At 41.1% G+C, this 16905-nt stretch overlaps 1 protein-coding gene across 2 annotated transcripts in view; it reads right to left on the bottom strand.

The window, feature by feature from the left end:
* Nucleotides 1–15003, bottom strand: part of LOC105497533 (cholinergic receptor nicotinic alpha 7 subunit) — a 134125-nt gene extending 119122 nt beyond the window's left edge. Inside the window, exons 1-2 of one of the 2 annotated variants that reach the window (XM_011768676.3) lie at nucleotides 14860–15003; nucleotides 14498–14637 (exon numbers count right to left, since the gene is read on the bottom strand). In XM_011768676.3, coding sequence (XP_011766978.1) covers nucleotides 14498–14637; nucleotides 14860–14914 — 195 coding nt within the window. In that variant the 5' untranslated portion in view covers nucleotides 14915–15003. Of the gene's footprint in view, nucleotides 1–1567; nucleotides 1586–14497; nucleotides 14638–14859 lie in introns of those variants that run through there. The other variant, XM_071067250.1, reaches the window with a different exon arrangement.
* Nucleotides 15004–16905: the final 1902 nt, after the last annotated feature.

The raw sequence follows: 16905 nt of genomic DNA, 5'->3' as shown, positions 1-16905 counted from the left end.
TCACTAACAAAAACAGAGGCACAAAGTGTCTCAAGAATGGAACTATCAGACAGGGACTATAAAAGAATTCTTATGAATATATCTGAAGAAACTGAGAAAAAGCTTGAGAGCTAGAAAATTTTGTAAGAACCAAAAGGAAATTCTAACACTAAAGCGTGCAATATCTGAAACTTTAAAAAGAAGTCAATAAATGGGACTAACGACAGATAGACACAATGAGAGAATTCAAGGACTGAATATTGAATATAGGTCAACAGAAAACAGACTAGATGAAGCATGGAGAGACAAAGTAATGGGAATTACAGCAAAGAAGAGGAAGCATATGGAATAAAGCAGGCTTCTCCATCTCAGCACTGTTGACATTGGGGGCCAGATAATTCTTCATCTTGGGGAGCCATCCTATGCACTATAGGACATTCAGCAGCATCCCTAGCCCCTTCCCTGTGTCAGTAGCATCCTTCTCGCCAACTGGAACAACTGAAATTTTTTCAAGATAATGCCAAATATTCCCTGGGGAGAAACACTGGCTCTGGGTGACAATCACTGAGATAAAGTGAAAGCTGTGGTAAACATGTAATCATTGTCCCAAAAAGAGAAGGCAGATAAAATAGAGCAGACACTGTATCTAAAGAAATATCTAGGCTGGGCATGGTGGCTCACACCTGTAATCCCAGCACTTTGGGAGGCTGAGGCGGGCAGATCATGAGGTCAGGAGATTGAGACCAGCCTGGCCAATATGCTGGAAACCCGTCTCTACTAAAAATACAAAAATTAGCCACGTGTGGTGGTGCACGCCTGTAGTTCCAGCTACTCGGGAGGCTGAGGCAGAAGAATTGCTTGAACCTAGGAGGCAGAGGTTGCACTGAGCTGAGATCACGCCACTATACTCCAGTCTGGGCATCAGAGCCAGACTCCGTCTCAAAAGAAAAAAAGAAAGAAAGAAAGATCTGGCAACAATTTTCCAAAACTTGTGAATGAAACCAAGGAACAGATTCAATAATTCATTCTGAATCCCAAACAGGTAAAACAAAACAGCAGAAACATATTCTTATCACAGTAAAACTGTTGAAAATCAAAGACAAAGAATACAATTTAAAAGTGACCAAAGAAAACAAGAACAGAGAAGCAACAATAAGGCATATAGCTGACCTCTTAGGAGAAGTACTGGAAGTCAGAAAACACTAGGGTAATATACTACAGACACTGTGCTGTGTATACAAGTGCTGTAACTAACCAGCAACACAGTCTGTATTTTTGAATTATCATGCAAAAATTAGGCAATATAAATAAGTTTTGAAACAAACATGGAGAACTTGTGCTACTTCCAGACTCTCATGAAAAAGAAGTCTAAAGGGCAGAAGGAAAGTTATCTTAGATGGAAGTTAGAAGATACAGGGAAGAATTAAAGTAACAAAAAAGGAAAATATAGGAGTAAATCTAAAAGAATACTGACCGCAAAAAACAATTATAATCTTATAAAATTTAAATATATTTACAGAAATAAAATACATGACAATAACAGTAGATACATTGCAATTATGGAATTAAAGTGTTGTAAAGTCCTCACATTGTACAGAAAGATTGATGACTTTCATTAGACTTTAGTCAAGGATTCCTATTGTGATCTCCAGATCAACCACTGTAAGACAAAAAGAAAGAAATATGACTAACAAACTAATAGAAGAGAAAATAAGAATAATATAAAACGAGCAATTAATCCAGAAAAGTGTAAGAAAAAAGAGAAAAAAAGAACATAGAAGAGACAAGGGTAAGTGGAAGTAAATAGCGAAGGATAGATTTAAACCCAAATAGATCAGTAATCACATTAAGGATAACTAAATTATAAAGATTCTCAAATTCAATTTTTTAAAAAACCCAACTATGTGTTACTTATAAGTATCATCATAAAGCATTTAAATACGTTTTTAAAAATGGTTTTTAAATTACAAAAGGAATATAGATTGAATATGCAGTGATGGTAAGAGTTAATGAAGAAAACGTATAAATGTATTTTAAAACCTGTATTTGTTTACTAATGGGCCTAAGTGTACCACTTTAAAATCAATGCCTGTTAATACTGCTTAAGGCACCATACATCATGTTTATACCTTTCAACTTTTAAATATTTAAATATTTCTCTACACATCTATAAACATAAAGAAAAGACAGCATGAACTCTGCCAGAATGCCTTGTGTGCACTGATTTTTACACCCTTGATTTTCGACTTCTTGATTCCTTTTTAGGTTTGTTTAATTTAGCTCCTGTACAAACACATATTAATTTTGTCATTTTAAGAAATGTATCTTATTAAAACATTATTAGATCCAGTTCCTGGTTCCTGATGCAAGAAAATCAGGAGTTACAACTTTGTCCTAACAAGTAAAAGGGTGAACACACTAAAAAAACAACAGCTCTTCTTGGAGCCAAACTAACAGGGGAACACACAGGATGAACTTCTGCTCTCAAGATTGGAGGGACAAACGGGCATACAGAGAGCCAGGACTTTCCAGAGCACAGACTAATCAGCAAAACCACCACAGGAACCAGCAGCAGAGTAAGAAAACCCGAACTGGAATTGGCAAATTCCTGGAGACTCAGTGTGTACAACTTTGAAAGTTAAAAATTCCAAAAGGATTCAACCATAGGGGTTCCCAAATATCCTGAGATTTACCTCCAGAAGCTCTACCAGGTTCCCACAGGAAATACTGAAGAAATGTTCCCTCGTGCTTCCACCAGAGACAGGTGAAAGAAACCATCTGGCAATGTGCCAGAACTTTCTGTTGTTTTTAATAAGGCCTGCCATCAGGAAAAATGAATTAACTGTAGTCTAACCCTCTGGGGTATTATCAGAGCCTACCTGACCCAAGGGAAGGGAAATACTGAACTCCACCCACTCTAGCCATCCTATGGCACCCAAGCGGGGAGAAACAAACTGAGAAACACCTATGAAGTTCGTGTCCAGAGGCATAGGCTCACTAAAAAGCTGAGACCTAATCACAGGAGTATAGAATGCTTCCCCTCCCTCCACACCTTACCACTACATTAGTAACATTCATTTACAGCAGTTCCTTTTGCCTATATCATGGCCACCAATCAAGAAAAAAATCACAAAGCATACTAAAAGGCAAAAAACAAACAAACAAACGAAAAACATAAATTGAAGAGACAGAGCATGCATTAGTACCAGACATGGCAGCAGTATTGGAATTATCAGATCAGAATTTACAACAACTATTTTTAATATGCTAAAGGCTCTAACGGAAAAAGGAGACATCATGCAAGAACAGTTAAACAACGGAAGCACCGAGATGGAACTCCTAAGACATAACCAAAAAGAAATTCCAGCAATCAAAAATAATGTAACAAAAATAAAGAATGTACTTGATGGGCTTACTACTAGATTGGATACAGCTGAGGAAAGAATCCCTAGTATGAGGAATGTCAATAGAAATTTTGAAAACTGAAAAGCAAAGAGAACAAAGACTGAAAACAACAGAATAGAATATCCAAGGATTGTGGGACAATTACAAAAGGTGGAACATATGTGTGATGGGAATACGAGAAGGAGAAGTAGGGCAGTGTTCCCCAAGCCCCAGGCCACGGGCCAGTACCTGTCCCTGGACTGTTAGGAACTGGGCCACACAGCAGGAGGTGAGGGGCACGTCAGGGAGCATTACTGCCTGAGCTCTGTCCCCGGTCAGATCAGCGGCAGCATGACATTCTTACAGGAACACAAACCCTGTTGTGACTTTCACATGCAAGGGATCTAGGTTGCACGCTCCTCATGAGAATCTAATGAATGCCTGACAATCTGAGGTGGAACAGTGTCATCCCAAAACCATGGCCCCCGACGGTCTATGGAAAAACTGTCTTCCACAAAACAGGTCCCTGGTGTCAAAAAGGTTGGGGACTGTTGAAGTACAGAAAGGAACAGAAGTATTTGAAACAATGATTGAGAATTTCCCCAAATTAGTGTCAAACACCAAACCACACATCCAGGAATCTCAGAAAACAGCAAGCTGATACATGTGGGGAAAAAAAAATCCAACATCTAGGTATATCATTTCAAACTATAAACAATTAAAGACGAAATCCTGAAGGAAGCCAAAGGGGGACAAAATACCCTTCCCTTTAGAGGACCAAAAAGGTAAGAATTACATCTGACTTATATGAAACCATGCAAGCAAAAAGAGAGTAGGGTAAAATAATTAGTGTTGAGAGAGAAAATTACAAATCTAGAATTATTGAAATCAGCCTTCAAAAGATAAGGAAAAAAAACCACATTCTCAGGCAAAAATTGAAGAAATTTGTTGCAAGCAGACCTGCCTTGAAAAAATGTTAAAAGAAGTTCTTTAAAAAGAAAGGAAATGACACAGGTTGAAAGTTGTATGTAAATTAAAGGAGGAACCACTGAAAAAGGAAAAAGTGAAGGCAAAATAAAAACTTTTGTTTTTCTTATTAATTTATCTAACAGAAAACAGTTTGTTCAAAATAACAATAGCAACAATTTTTTTATACCTATATGTATATATCATATATACATATATAATACATATATATATATGCACACACATATATACACACACACATATGCACCTTATAAGAAACAAATGGTACAAGGGACAGGAGGAAGAAATTCATGTTATTTTGCATTATAAAGTGCTCGTGTTACCCATGAAGTGGTATAACGTAACATGAAAGGTGACTTGAGTTAGCTGTAAATGTACGTTGCAAACTCTAGGGCAACCACTAAAAAAGTAAAGAAAAGAACTATAACCGATATGCCAAGAAAGGAGGGAAAACACAATCACATAAAATGCCCAACTAAACTGTAAAAGTCAGAGTGGAAAACAAAAACTGAAATAAGGAACAAGGACAAAAAAAAAAAATCAGTAACAAATATGATAGTTATTGATCCAACTATATCAACAATCACTTTGAGTGGTCTAAATGCATCAATTTAAAGAGACTGTAAGAGTAGATCAAAAAACAAGACCCAACTGCATGTGCCTATGTAAAAACCAGAGTACTCTAAATATAAAGACACATATAAATCAAAAGTATCCTATGGATGGAGAAAAGTGTACCATGCTAACACTAATCCAAGAAAGCAGGAATAGCTATGTAAATTTCAGATAGCGCATACTTCAAAGCAAGGAAAGTTTCCAGGGATAAAAAATGGTATTACTTAATGATAAAAAGATCAATTCTACAAAAAATACTTAACAGTACTTAATGTGTGTATGCCCAAAAACACAGCATCAAACTAATGAGGCAAAAACTATTAGACCTACAAGGATAAATAGGTAAATTCATTATCACAGTTGGAAACTTTAACACCCCCCTACCAGAAATTGAAAGAACCAGAAAGCAGAAAACCAGTATAAACATGGTTGAACTCAAAACATTGTCCATCAATTGGATATAAGCAATATCTATAGAATATTTTATCCAACAACAGTAGAATACACATTCTTCTCAAGCTCACATGTAATATTCCCCGTATTTGTGCCATAAAATGAGCCTTAACAAATTTAAAAGAAGAGAAATTACACCTTGCCTGCTATCAGAATACAAAGAAATTAAACTAGAAATCAGTAACAGAAAGATTACTGAAAAATCCAAAAATACGTGGAAATTAAACAATATGCCTTTAAATAATACATGTCTTAAAGAAGAACTTTCAAGAGACATTGAAATATTTTAACTGAAATGAAAATGAAAATAACTTACCAAAATTTGTGGGATGCAGCAAAAGAAGTGCTTAGGGGAAAATCTATAGCACTTAATACAGTATTAGAAATGAAGAAAGATCTAAAAATCAATATTCTAAGCTTCTACTTTAGGAAACTAGAAAAAAAGAGCAAATTAAATCCAAAATAAGCAGAGAAATATTAAAAATTAGAGCAAAAATCAACAAAATTGTAAACAGGAAATCAATAGAGGAAATGAACAATAACAAAATGTTTTTTGAAAAACGATCAATAAAATTAATAAGCATCCGGCCAGGCTAAATAAGAAAAAAAAGAGAAAGGACAAAAATCACTAATATCAGAAGTAAAAGAGAAGACATCATTACAGATCCTATGGGCATTGAAAGGATAACAAATAAATACTATGAACAATTCTATGCTCACCAATTTTATAACCTAGAGAAAATGGACTACTCCTGGAAAGACAACATTTCTCAAAACTCAAACAAGAAGAAATAAACAATTTGAATCGGCCTATATCTGTCGGAGCAATTGAATCAGATAATAATAACCTTCCAAAACAGAAAGCAACAGGCCCAGAAGGGCTCACTGGTGAAGTCTACAAATTTAAAAAAGAAATTATGCCAATTATCTACAGTCTCTTTCAGAGTACACAAGCAGAGGAAATACTTCCTAAAACAGTCTACGAGTCCAGCATTACCCTAATACAAATGGCAGATAAATACATTATAGGAAAAGATAACTACAAACCAATATCACTGATGAACATAGATTCAAAAATGCTCAACAAAATATCAGCACATTGTGGTGGCTCACGCCTCCAATCCCAGCACTTCGGGAGGCTGAGACAGGCAGATCAACTGAGCTCAGGAGTCCGAGACCAGCTTGAGCAACACAGTGAAACTCTGTTTCAACCAAAAATTTAAAAATTAGCCAATTGATCTCAACAATGTACAAAAAGAATTATATACCATGATCAAGTGGGATTTATTCCAGATATTCAAGGTTGGCTCAACACTAAAAAATCAATTAATATAATCCATTACATCAACAGGCTACAAAAGAAAAATCATATGATTATATCAATAGATGAAAACAATTCTGACATAATCCAACTCCTATTCATCATAAAAACTTTCAGTAAATGGAATAGAAGAGAACTTCCTCAACTTGATAAATATATATATCATTATGATGTTAGCTGTAGGTTGTTTGTATGTGTGTATATACATATTTTTCATATGTATATATAAAATATGTATTTGTATATATACAAAATATTTGTATATGCTTACATAAATATAAATATACAAAATATATGTGTATATTTATATATAAATGTAAGTAAATATGTACATTTATTTTTATATATATTTTATATATATACTTTTTAAATTTTTTTATTTTTATATATATACTATCCAAAAAACCTATAGCTAACACCATACTTAATGATAAGAAACCTGAAGCTTTCCCACTAAGATTAGGAACAGGTCAAGGATGTCCCCTCTCCCACTCCCTTCAATAGCACACTGGAAGTACCAGCTAATACGAAAGGACAAGGAAAAGGAAATAAAAAGTATACAGACTGGGAAAAAAGAAATAAAGCTGTCTTTGATCACAGATGACATGATCATTTATGTAGAAAACCCAAAATAAATGACCAAAAAAAAAAATCTCCAGGAGCTAATAAACAATTACAGCAACTTTGCAGAAGACAAGGCTAACATGTAAAAGTAAATGGCTTTCCTATATTTTGGCAATTAACAAGTAGAATTTGACATTGAAATCATAATACCATTTAACCCCTCAAAAATTAAGCACTTAGGTATAAATCTAGTGAAGTATTTACAAGATCTATAAGAGTAAAACTACAAAAGTCTTACAAACAAAATAAAGGAAGAACTAAAGAGCTATTCTACGTTCATGAATAGAAAAATTCAATATTATCAATATGCCAGTTCTTCCTAACTCGATCTATAGATTCAATGCAATCCCAAACAAATCCCAGAACGTTATTTTGTGGGTATCTATAAAGCAATTTTATAAGGTTTGCAGAGAGAGGCAAAAGACCCAGAATAGCCAACACAATGTTGAAGAAGAACAACAAAGTTGGAGGACTGATACTACCAAACTTCAAGACTTATGATAAAGCTATAGTAAAATCAAGACTGTGCTATTGATGAAAGAATAGACAAAGAGATCAATGAAACACAATAGAGAACCCAGAAATAGACTCACATAAATATTATCAACTGATCTTTGACAACGATGCAAAGGCAATAAAATGGACCAAAGATCGTCTTTTCAACAAATGGTGCTACGACAACGGGGCAACCACATGCAAAAAGATAAATGTAGACACGGACCTTATACACTTCATAAAAATTAACTCAAAATGGACCACAGACCTAAATGTAAAGTGCAAAACTATAACACTCCTAGAAGATAATAGTGGAAAACCTATATGACCTTAGCTACGGCAATAACTTTTTAAATACAATACCAGAGGCACAATCCATAAAAGAAAGAATTGAAAAGATGGGTTTCACTAAAGTTAAAAATGTATGTTCTGTGAAATACAATGTAAAGAGAATGAGAAAACAAGCTACTGACTGGGAAAAATATTTGCAAAAGACATACCTGATAAAAGACTGTCATCAAAAATATACAAAAACTCTTAAATTCAGCAATAAGAAAAAAAAAACACTTAAAACTTGGTCAAAGACCTTAACAGACACCTTACCAAAGAAGATCTACAGATGGCAATAAGCTTATGAAAAAATGCTCCACATCATATGTCACCAGGGAAATGCAAATATATAACAATGAGATACCGCTACACACCTATTAGAATGCTCAAAATCCAGAACACTGACACCGCCAAATGCTGACGTGGATATAGAGCAACAGGAGCTCTCATTCATTGCTGGTGAGAATGTAAAATGGTACATCCACTTTGGGAGACAGTCTGTGATTTCCTTAGAAAATTAAACATACTCCTAGCATACGAACCAGCAAGTGCCCGCTTTGGTATTTACCTAAATGATTGAAACCTTATGTTCACATAAAAATCTGCACAAGATGCTTATAGCAGCTTTACTCATAATTGCCAAAATTTGGAGGCAACCAAGATGTTCTTCAGGAGGTGAATGGATAAATAAACTGTGCTACATCCAGACCAATGGCATATTACTCAGTGCTAAGAAGAAGTGAGCTATCAAGCCATGAAAGCATATGGAGAGAGCATAAACGCGTATTACTAAGTCAAATAAGTCCATCTGAAAAGGCTACAGACTGTATGATTCCAACCATACGACATTCTGGAAAAGATTCAACTACAGAGACAATAAAACATCACGGGTGCCAAGAATTGTGGCGAAGGTAATGATAAAAAGGCAGAGCACAGAGAAATTCCAGGAGAGTAAAAATACTCAGTATGATACCATAATGATGGTGTTATACACTATGCCATTATACATTTGCCCAAACCAATAGATTATACAAAACCAAGAGGGAACCCTCTTATAAACTGTGCATTTGGGGTGATTATAATGTCTCAATGTAGGTTCATCAGTTGTAACAAATATACTACTCTAGAGGGGAATGTTGATCATTGAGGAAGCTGTGGGAAATCTCTGTACCTTCCTCTTAATTTTGCTGAGAAGCTAAAATTGCTCAAAAAAGTAAAGATTTTTTTTAAATGATAAAGATCAATACCCGATTATACCTTCAGCATTTCTTTTTACAATATATTCTAGGTATGTGGGTTTTATAATACTTGATAATATTTTATTGGAGTTGTAGCATTTTAAATGGTGGCTAATGAATATAAAATCATACATTTTGCAAACCTAAGCAGAGGGCCACCCAAAGGAATTTAGATAACACATAAGCCCTTAGGATACTGGGCTCCACAGCCCTGCCTGCCATCTTCAGTGCCAAAGCCTAAGTGCATGACCACTTAGTTCTACTCTCTTGTGACTAAAGCTTCCAAAAAGCTGAATCTGCATTTCAAACCAATAAAACACCAAAAAAATCAATCTTGTATAATTATATGTTTTACATTTGTATATAATTACATGTTGGTTCATATTACTCATTTTAACAAACTTGACTTCTGGACATGCTTCATAACCAATGTATATTTATTTTATGCAAATCACTTAGAATGGCCTTTGGATGCATGTGCTCAGGTGACTGACTAAACAGCACAAATAAAGGAGAAACATTATGGAAACTTGGCAGATCAGACCTTACATATGCATCACTTCAAAATGATTTCTTATATATTATCTCATTCCCAGCCCAGTTACAAGCCCAGGAAGTAAATTAATAATCACCAGAAGTCAGCGTATGCATATAAGAATAATTTAGGCACTGTCACTTAGCAAATTTATTGATGTATATTCATGATGTTTATATACACGGTTACACATCATACACAATATATCCAAAACACCTCTTAAATCTGCCCTCTTCTCCACATTCCCACAGTGGCCACCCTTGTTTCAACCTCCTTGTCCCTTACCTTTCCCTCCTCCTCTCTAACCCGTCTCACACTCACTGCTCTCAGCATCTTCTGCTTAAGCAGAGATTTGGTTACTTCCCTCCCCTGTTTAAAAATCCACCATATCTTCCCCTTCTGCCTAGTGCTTCATGAAGGAGCCTGCTGAGTAACAGCAGGTCAAGCAATTCCTTTGAGGACTCATGTTGTGCCTCTAAAATGTATGCAAAGTTTTTTCACTCCAATCTATAATTTATACTTGAATTTAATATAATATCAAGGTTTGGACTATTTCCATTTCTGGGAAAATATGCTATGGCAGGCTGGTCTTAAAGCTTCACAAAACGCCTGGCACACTGCCTCCTCGTGCCTTCAGAGATGCCTAGACTAGAGCCAGGTAAAATGCAAACTTGCAGAGGAACTCAGGACACCTCACACACTACAACCTTATTGTCCCCACACTTATCTAACACCTCATACCAAAGAAAACTCATAACCCCCTTCCCCCTGCCCTTGTAAAGTGTGCTTCTAAAGCATAATTCTTACAAAAGGGTCTGTAAAACTATCAGTAGTTTGGTCAGTACTATATTGGTCTTTTAGAATGTCTCAAAAAACACAGGACATTAAATTTTCTGAAGTCTTGCAGCAAAATCGTAGGAAAGATCAACAGGTTGCCAGTGTCCCACAGAACACATGTTGGAGGTGAGCTGTCCTCCACTGCACTTTCAGCCTTTCCTCAGCCTGGAACCATTACCTGGAAAAGATATCCTACTTTCAGTGGCAAACTCTTTCTCATTTTTGGAACTCTAACCACCATCTCTTTGAAGCCATTCTCAGCGGCTCTAGTTGAAAACAATGTTTTCTAGCCCTTTGTATAAATGTGTATGCTAAATTTCATCACATGTAGTAATTTGGGATTTACTTTTTTTTTTTTTTTTTTTTTTTTGAGACTGAGCCTTGCTGTCGCCCAGGCTGGAGTGCAGTGGCGAGATCTCGGCTCACCGCAAGCTCTGCCTCCTGGGTTCAGGCCATTCTCCTGCCTCAGCCTCCCGAGTAGCTGGGACTACAGGCGACCGCTACCACACCCGGCTAATTTTTTGTATTTTTAGTAGAGACGGGGTTTCACCATGTTAGCTAGGAAGGTCTCGATCTCCTGACCTCGGGATCCGCCCGCCTCGGCCTCCCAAAGTGCTGGGATTATAGGCGTGAGCCACCGCGCCCAGCCTGGGATTTACTTGTTAATCTCCCTAGCCAGCTCATGAGATCTCTGAAAGGAAAAATAATCCATCACCTTTCTGTTAATTCTCAGAATTTGTCAAAGTCTACAATAGGAGTTCAATAGGATTTGTGGAATAAATTGATTAAAGAGTAAATGATCTTTCACAAAAATAAAATATATAACATCATATGGTGTCTTCCTATCACTCCAGTTGGGAACCTCTGCTAACCAAAAAAAGGAATCAATAACAATATTTGGGAGCAGGAAAACCAACTACTATGGTCTCTAGAACAGCCCAGTTAAAACGGGCAACAAATGTGTAAAGAGAATCTATACCAGCCAAGATTTTGCCATGTGAAGCCTTTATGAGAACCACTGTGCCTCTGTCCAGAGGGCTGAGATTTCAGCTGCAGAGACCCGGCTCCACTTCAAAAACCAGGCAGAGCCAAGTCAGGCTGGAATACAAATGTTTGCATATTTCCTTATGTCTGATTGAGACTTCAGCTTCATCCAGCATCTCAGGAAAGTCACATTAAATTAGTTACAATTCATCCAGTTTAAATAAATTAAATGACTTTGTTCTGCCGAAGTTACCAAGTCTAAAGGAAGCAGCAGATGAAAGACAAAGGACTTGCCCAATGTTTCCTCTTAACCCTACCTCTAATCACAGAGTGGCCTTGGGCAAGGGACCATACCTTTCTAGGCATGACTTCTTGACCTCTGAGTTGAGTAGTTACATAATTAAGATGGAGCATACCTTCAGTGAATCACCAGTGTGTGGCAAGCACTTCATCTTATTTAATCCTCTCAACACCCTCTGAAGCAGGTATTATTCTAACACATGGGAAAACAGGGCTCCGAAAGGTAAGGGAGTTTGTTCAAGGCCACTCCATGAACACAGCATTGCCTGGCTTGGAAGTTCAATGTGTTCACAGCCAACCCCATGGCTAAAGTGAGAGAGAAACTCTCTCCCGCCCCCTTCCCATCACCTCTGACTGCTGACAGCCTTCTTCACACACATTTCCTAAGGACAGTGGACTGTCATTGACACAAAGTGCCAATTTGCTATTTTTGTAATTTTCTAACGTGACAAAAGTTATTTTAAATGTTCTATTTTAAATGTTCACGTAGTGTAACACTAACCTATGCCTAAACTTCTCCTAAGACTCAGAGCTCCTCATAATAAGTTGGTTTCTTAAGTGTCTCTTAAAGAAGCAGAAGTTCCCAGAAAAAAAAGCCTGCAGCTTCTCCGTGAGTAGTCTCTTCTCCAAAAGAGGCTGCCGCAGCCTTTGCAACCTCAGGAGCCTGTTCTACTGACTTCCTCCTACTCCTCTACTGAGGGGCTACTGCACCATCACCCCCATCCAGGCAATACAGGGACACCCACTCCAAGGGAGACAGCTGTGGAGCAGACACAAACAGTGAGGCAGCCCGGCTGGAGTTGACCCTGGGCAAATGGGGGAAGAAGGGGCCACTGTCCCTTTGTCACCCTGTCACACACCACTTGCGGGGTGTGTCAGCTCTGCTGCCTGGTCTTTTCATGTGGTTTCTGCATGAAAATGACCATAATCACATATCCAGCTTTAAAGTCTCTTCAAGTTGTTTCCATATTCTTTAGTTGATCACAATGACTGATGAGGTACTACAGTGTCCATTTTATTAGCCAGAAAGCCAAGGCTCAAGATGCTTAAGAAACTTACCTAACAGCAGCCATTCAGAAACCAACAGAGCCAGAACCCACCGAACACCCCAAGTACAAATCTTGAGCTCTTTAAAGTAACTGAGGAGCTGCTCTGTAAACAGCAACTTTTACTGCTCTGCAACTCGTAAGACTGAACCTGTCTTCCCCTACAGCTCTTCTCTCATAACTCTTCCGCTTCATCACATATACATTCAATATTTTAAAGCATGATTCTGTCTGCAGGAGGAAGAACACATTTGAGGCGAGTGCAGTGTTGGAAAGGAGGCAATGTATCACAGCAATTTTAACTAGGTTAAATGATATACCATTCATCAACATGCTAGTGCGGGTAACCGTTTATTTGTAGGATTATGAAGTATCACCTCTTATCTTTTTCCACTTTGCCAGGTGACTCTTAGCACTATTTGTTTTTTAACCAGGAATTGTGGCTATTGTCTCACCTCTTTCCTATCATGCTGTCCCTCCCAATGAACATCATTATCCCTGTGCCCCACCCTGCCCCACTCCAGGGTGCTCCACAATAGAATCCGATATTCTGTATAGACATTTATAATGAATTAAACACTTGTGTGAAGCATTTGTATTATACGGAGACTATACCATGAATATTGAATATCCAAAGCAGCATAGAGGAACAAAAGGCAAGTTTACACAGAATGGCCAACTAAAGTGGGCACTAGCAAGGCTGCAAGGCAAGAGGCCCATGGAACTGGTGGCAGCTGCCTGGAGGGACAGACACGTGTATTCCTGATGGGGAACCCTGAGTCCGTGGAGCAGGACTCCTGGTACCTGTCCTCACCAGGAAGGCAAAGCATGCCCATTCCTAAGATGGGGTCACAGTGAAAGTTCACAGCTAGCCCTCTTGCCCTCTGCCTGGACAGATTTGCCAGCTGCAAAGCTCAGGGGCAGGCCCCCCACCAAAGTAGTTACATATCACAGGCGGCAGAAAAGTCTAGAAGTGGCTAAACTGACACTCAATGCTGGACTGCATGTCAACACTTACACTATAAGGGAGACTAAAAAGTGAATGTCACCTGTTCTTGCTACTGAGTCCCAGTTCAGGATGCTTGAGTTTCTAAACTGAGGGAAAGGTGGGACCCAAGTACCCACGTACAGGTGGCCGGAGTGATGGAACAAGCTTTACCAGGTTCCTCCTCGGCGGAAGGAGAGACGGAGAACTGAGACACTCAGGAGAGGGCAGGCTAGGGACAGAGTCAGAGCATGGCCCTGCCTCGCCTGGGGCCAGCTAGAGTGTCCCAGCCGAGCTCCACCGCCTGGACGCCCGACGCTTTCTAAAAAGCCCCTCGGAGCCCAGGGAGGGGAGAGGGCAGCCCTGTGGGCAGGCGGGACTCACCACGTCCATGATCTGCAGGAGGCTCAGGGAGAAGTAGACGGTGAGCGGTTGCGAGTCATTGGCCACGGGCCTCTCCAAGGGGTTGTAGTTCTTGACCAGCTCCTTGTAAAGCTTCCTCTGGAACTCGCCTTGCAGGGACACTTAAGGAGAGGAGACCCGGGCAGGGGGCTCAGGGCAGGCCGGCGGGTGTACTCCCGACTCCCTCCTGCCCGCGGCCCCCGCCGCCCACCCGGTGCAGCCCAGACAAGCAGCCCCCGCAGCGCCCCCGCTGCCCCTCGCCGGCGGCGTGGGGCGCACAGAGGCGCCCGGGATGTGCCCGGGATCCCACGGAGAAGTGGAGGGCGGGGAGGCGGCGGCTTTACCATGCAGGAGCGACGCGGCCAGAGCCAGCCAGACGCCTCCCTGCGAGCAGCGCATGTTGAGTCCCGGAGCTGCCGCGGGCCGGCGCGCCTCACGTATCGGCTGTCGCCCGGGCCTGCGCCTGCGGCCACAGAGCCGTCTCTCGGCTCGGCTCGGCTCGGCTCGCGCGCCTTTAAGGAGCCGGGCGCGCGCCCCCGCCCCGCCCGCCCCCGCGCGCCTCTCCACGTGACGAGCCCCGCCCCCGCCCCGTCCCCGCCCCCTGTCCCTCCAGCCCGGGCCGGCGTCTAGGCGGCCACCCAGGGAACTGCAGCCCGGGGTGTTATCTGGAGGTACTGCCGGCGCTGGGTACGCTCCGGGCACCTCCACCCCCAGTCTCCACCGAGCGCGCTCTCGGAATCGCGCCTCCGGCCAGGCCAGGGGCTGCCCAAGGCCAGGCTTTGCCTCTCCCTTGCGTTCTTTGTCCTCACTCAGCCCGCTCCCGCTCTCAGCCAGAAGCTGCGCCGGGCACTCCGGAGAAAGCCGGGACAATTCTGGGGTCCAGTCTTCCTGGACTCCCTCCTCCACGCCAGCGACCGGGTGACAGCGTTGGGGAACCAGGCTTCGGAAGTCTTGCCAACCAGACAAAACAGACCCGAGGAAGCCCCCTCCTCCCGCTTTCCGCGAGCCCGGGTTTGCTTTCCGCACCGTTTGCTGGGCGCTAGCAGCCAGACTCTCGGCTGGGATCTGAAGTGCTGGAGGCACCCTGTCGGGGAGGACAGATGCCGCCAATGTGTGTGATGGGATTCCCAGTGGTTACCCTAATGTGTGGCTCATTCTTTTTTAAAGGAGATTAGAAAGATTGAAAAGTTAACTCCTAACTCTTTGCTGGAAGGACAGCCAGAACTTGGTGTTCTTATCTAGGCTCTTTTGAGCCAGCGCACTGGGAAGAGTTAATGAGAAGGAGAGGCTCTGAGAGGTCCAGGGAGTGCGGAGAGTTCTTGATGTTGAAGAGGAGGCGTGATTTTGGAAAGAGGAAGGGAGGGAGGAAGGCGCCAAGGGGCGGCTTCCAGGGCGGCTGAAGCTCCCTCCCATTTGCTCCCTTCTGCTGAGCACAGCAGCGCCCTGCGTCCGCGTAGGGGGCGCTACCACCTTCCTTCCCGCAGCCCCCGTGCATCTGCGCTCCACCAGAACAACGCCCGTGGGCCACGCAGCTGTTTCTGGAGGAGGATTCATGGAAGAGGTGACAGCTGAACTGGATTCACCTCAAAGGATAGCAGTCGTTGTGCCGGGAGAAAGGGACGCCAGGGGTGCCTGGAGAGCAGACAGGCGTGCCCTTAGCCTCATCTGGCTCTTGAGTCCCCCCACCACTTCTAGCAGTCTGGACACCACAAAGCAGGCACTTGGCAAAGAAATTATCTACAGAGGATTAGTTGTTGGTAAAGGGGGAATGAGAAGAAGGGAAATAAAACCCAGAAGCAGAATAGAGAAAGCCCATGAAGTATTAGTTAAAAGATTCTCACTGGCGCATCCCCTCCACTGGTGGTGGAACTGTAACACTCTTCTACAAGGGCTGAAAGTACCTAAGAGCCCTGTCTTCCCTGCTAGAAGAGCATGAGCCCATGGGGCCAAGGGAGTTTATTTTTTCTTGAGTATGGCTATCAGGATCACCTTCCTGAAACCGGAACTGCTTCCTTACCTCCATTGCACCCCATAATATCAGAAACCTAGAAATCGTTTTCAGGTGGGACAAGCAATTCGCAAGTATTTATTTGTCCTCTGTTCTCTGCTAGACACCTGGAGGACCTACAAGCGCAATCCACTCGCTCAGCTTACAATGTAGGACTGCTGGAAGTTGGAAAGTAAACTTCAGTCTCCCTTGAGCCATTAGGTAGGTCTGTGAGTTTGACTGTATTGACTCCCATCTATGGGACTCAGGTTTTTCATTTGTGAAATGAAGAAAAGCGCAGAACATTCTCGGAATAGAGCTGACGGGCCTATATAGGTCCTGCCCTTACTCCCGTTCCCAACCCAAGAAGACAGCGAATAAAACAGTAGGATATGAATACATA

This window comes from Macaca nemestrina, chromosome 7 (genome assembly GCF_043159975.1).
Source record: "Macaca nemestrina isolate mMacNem1 chromosome 7, mMacNem.hap1, whole genome shotgun sequence".
NCBI lineage: Eukaryota > Metazoa > Chordata > Mammalia > Primates > Cercopithecidae > Macaca > Macaca nemestrina.
Note: the sequence above shows the minus strand (reverse complement) of the source record. Positions and strands in the feature narration are given on the sequence as shown.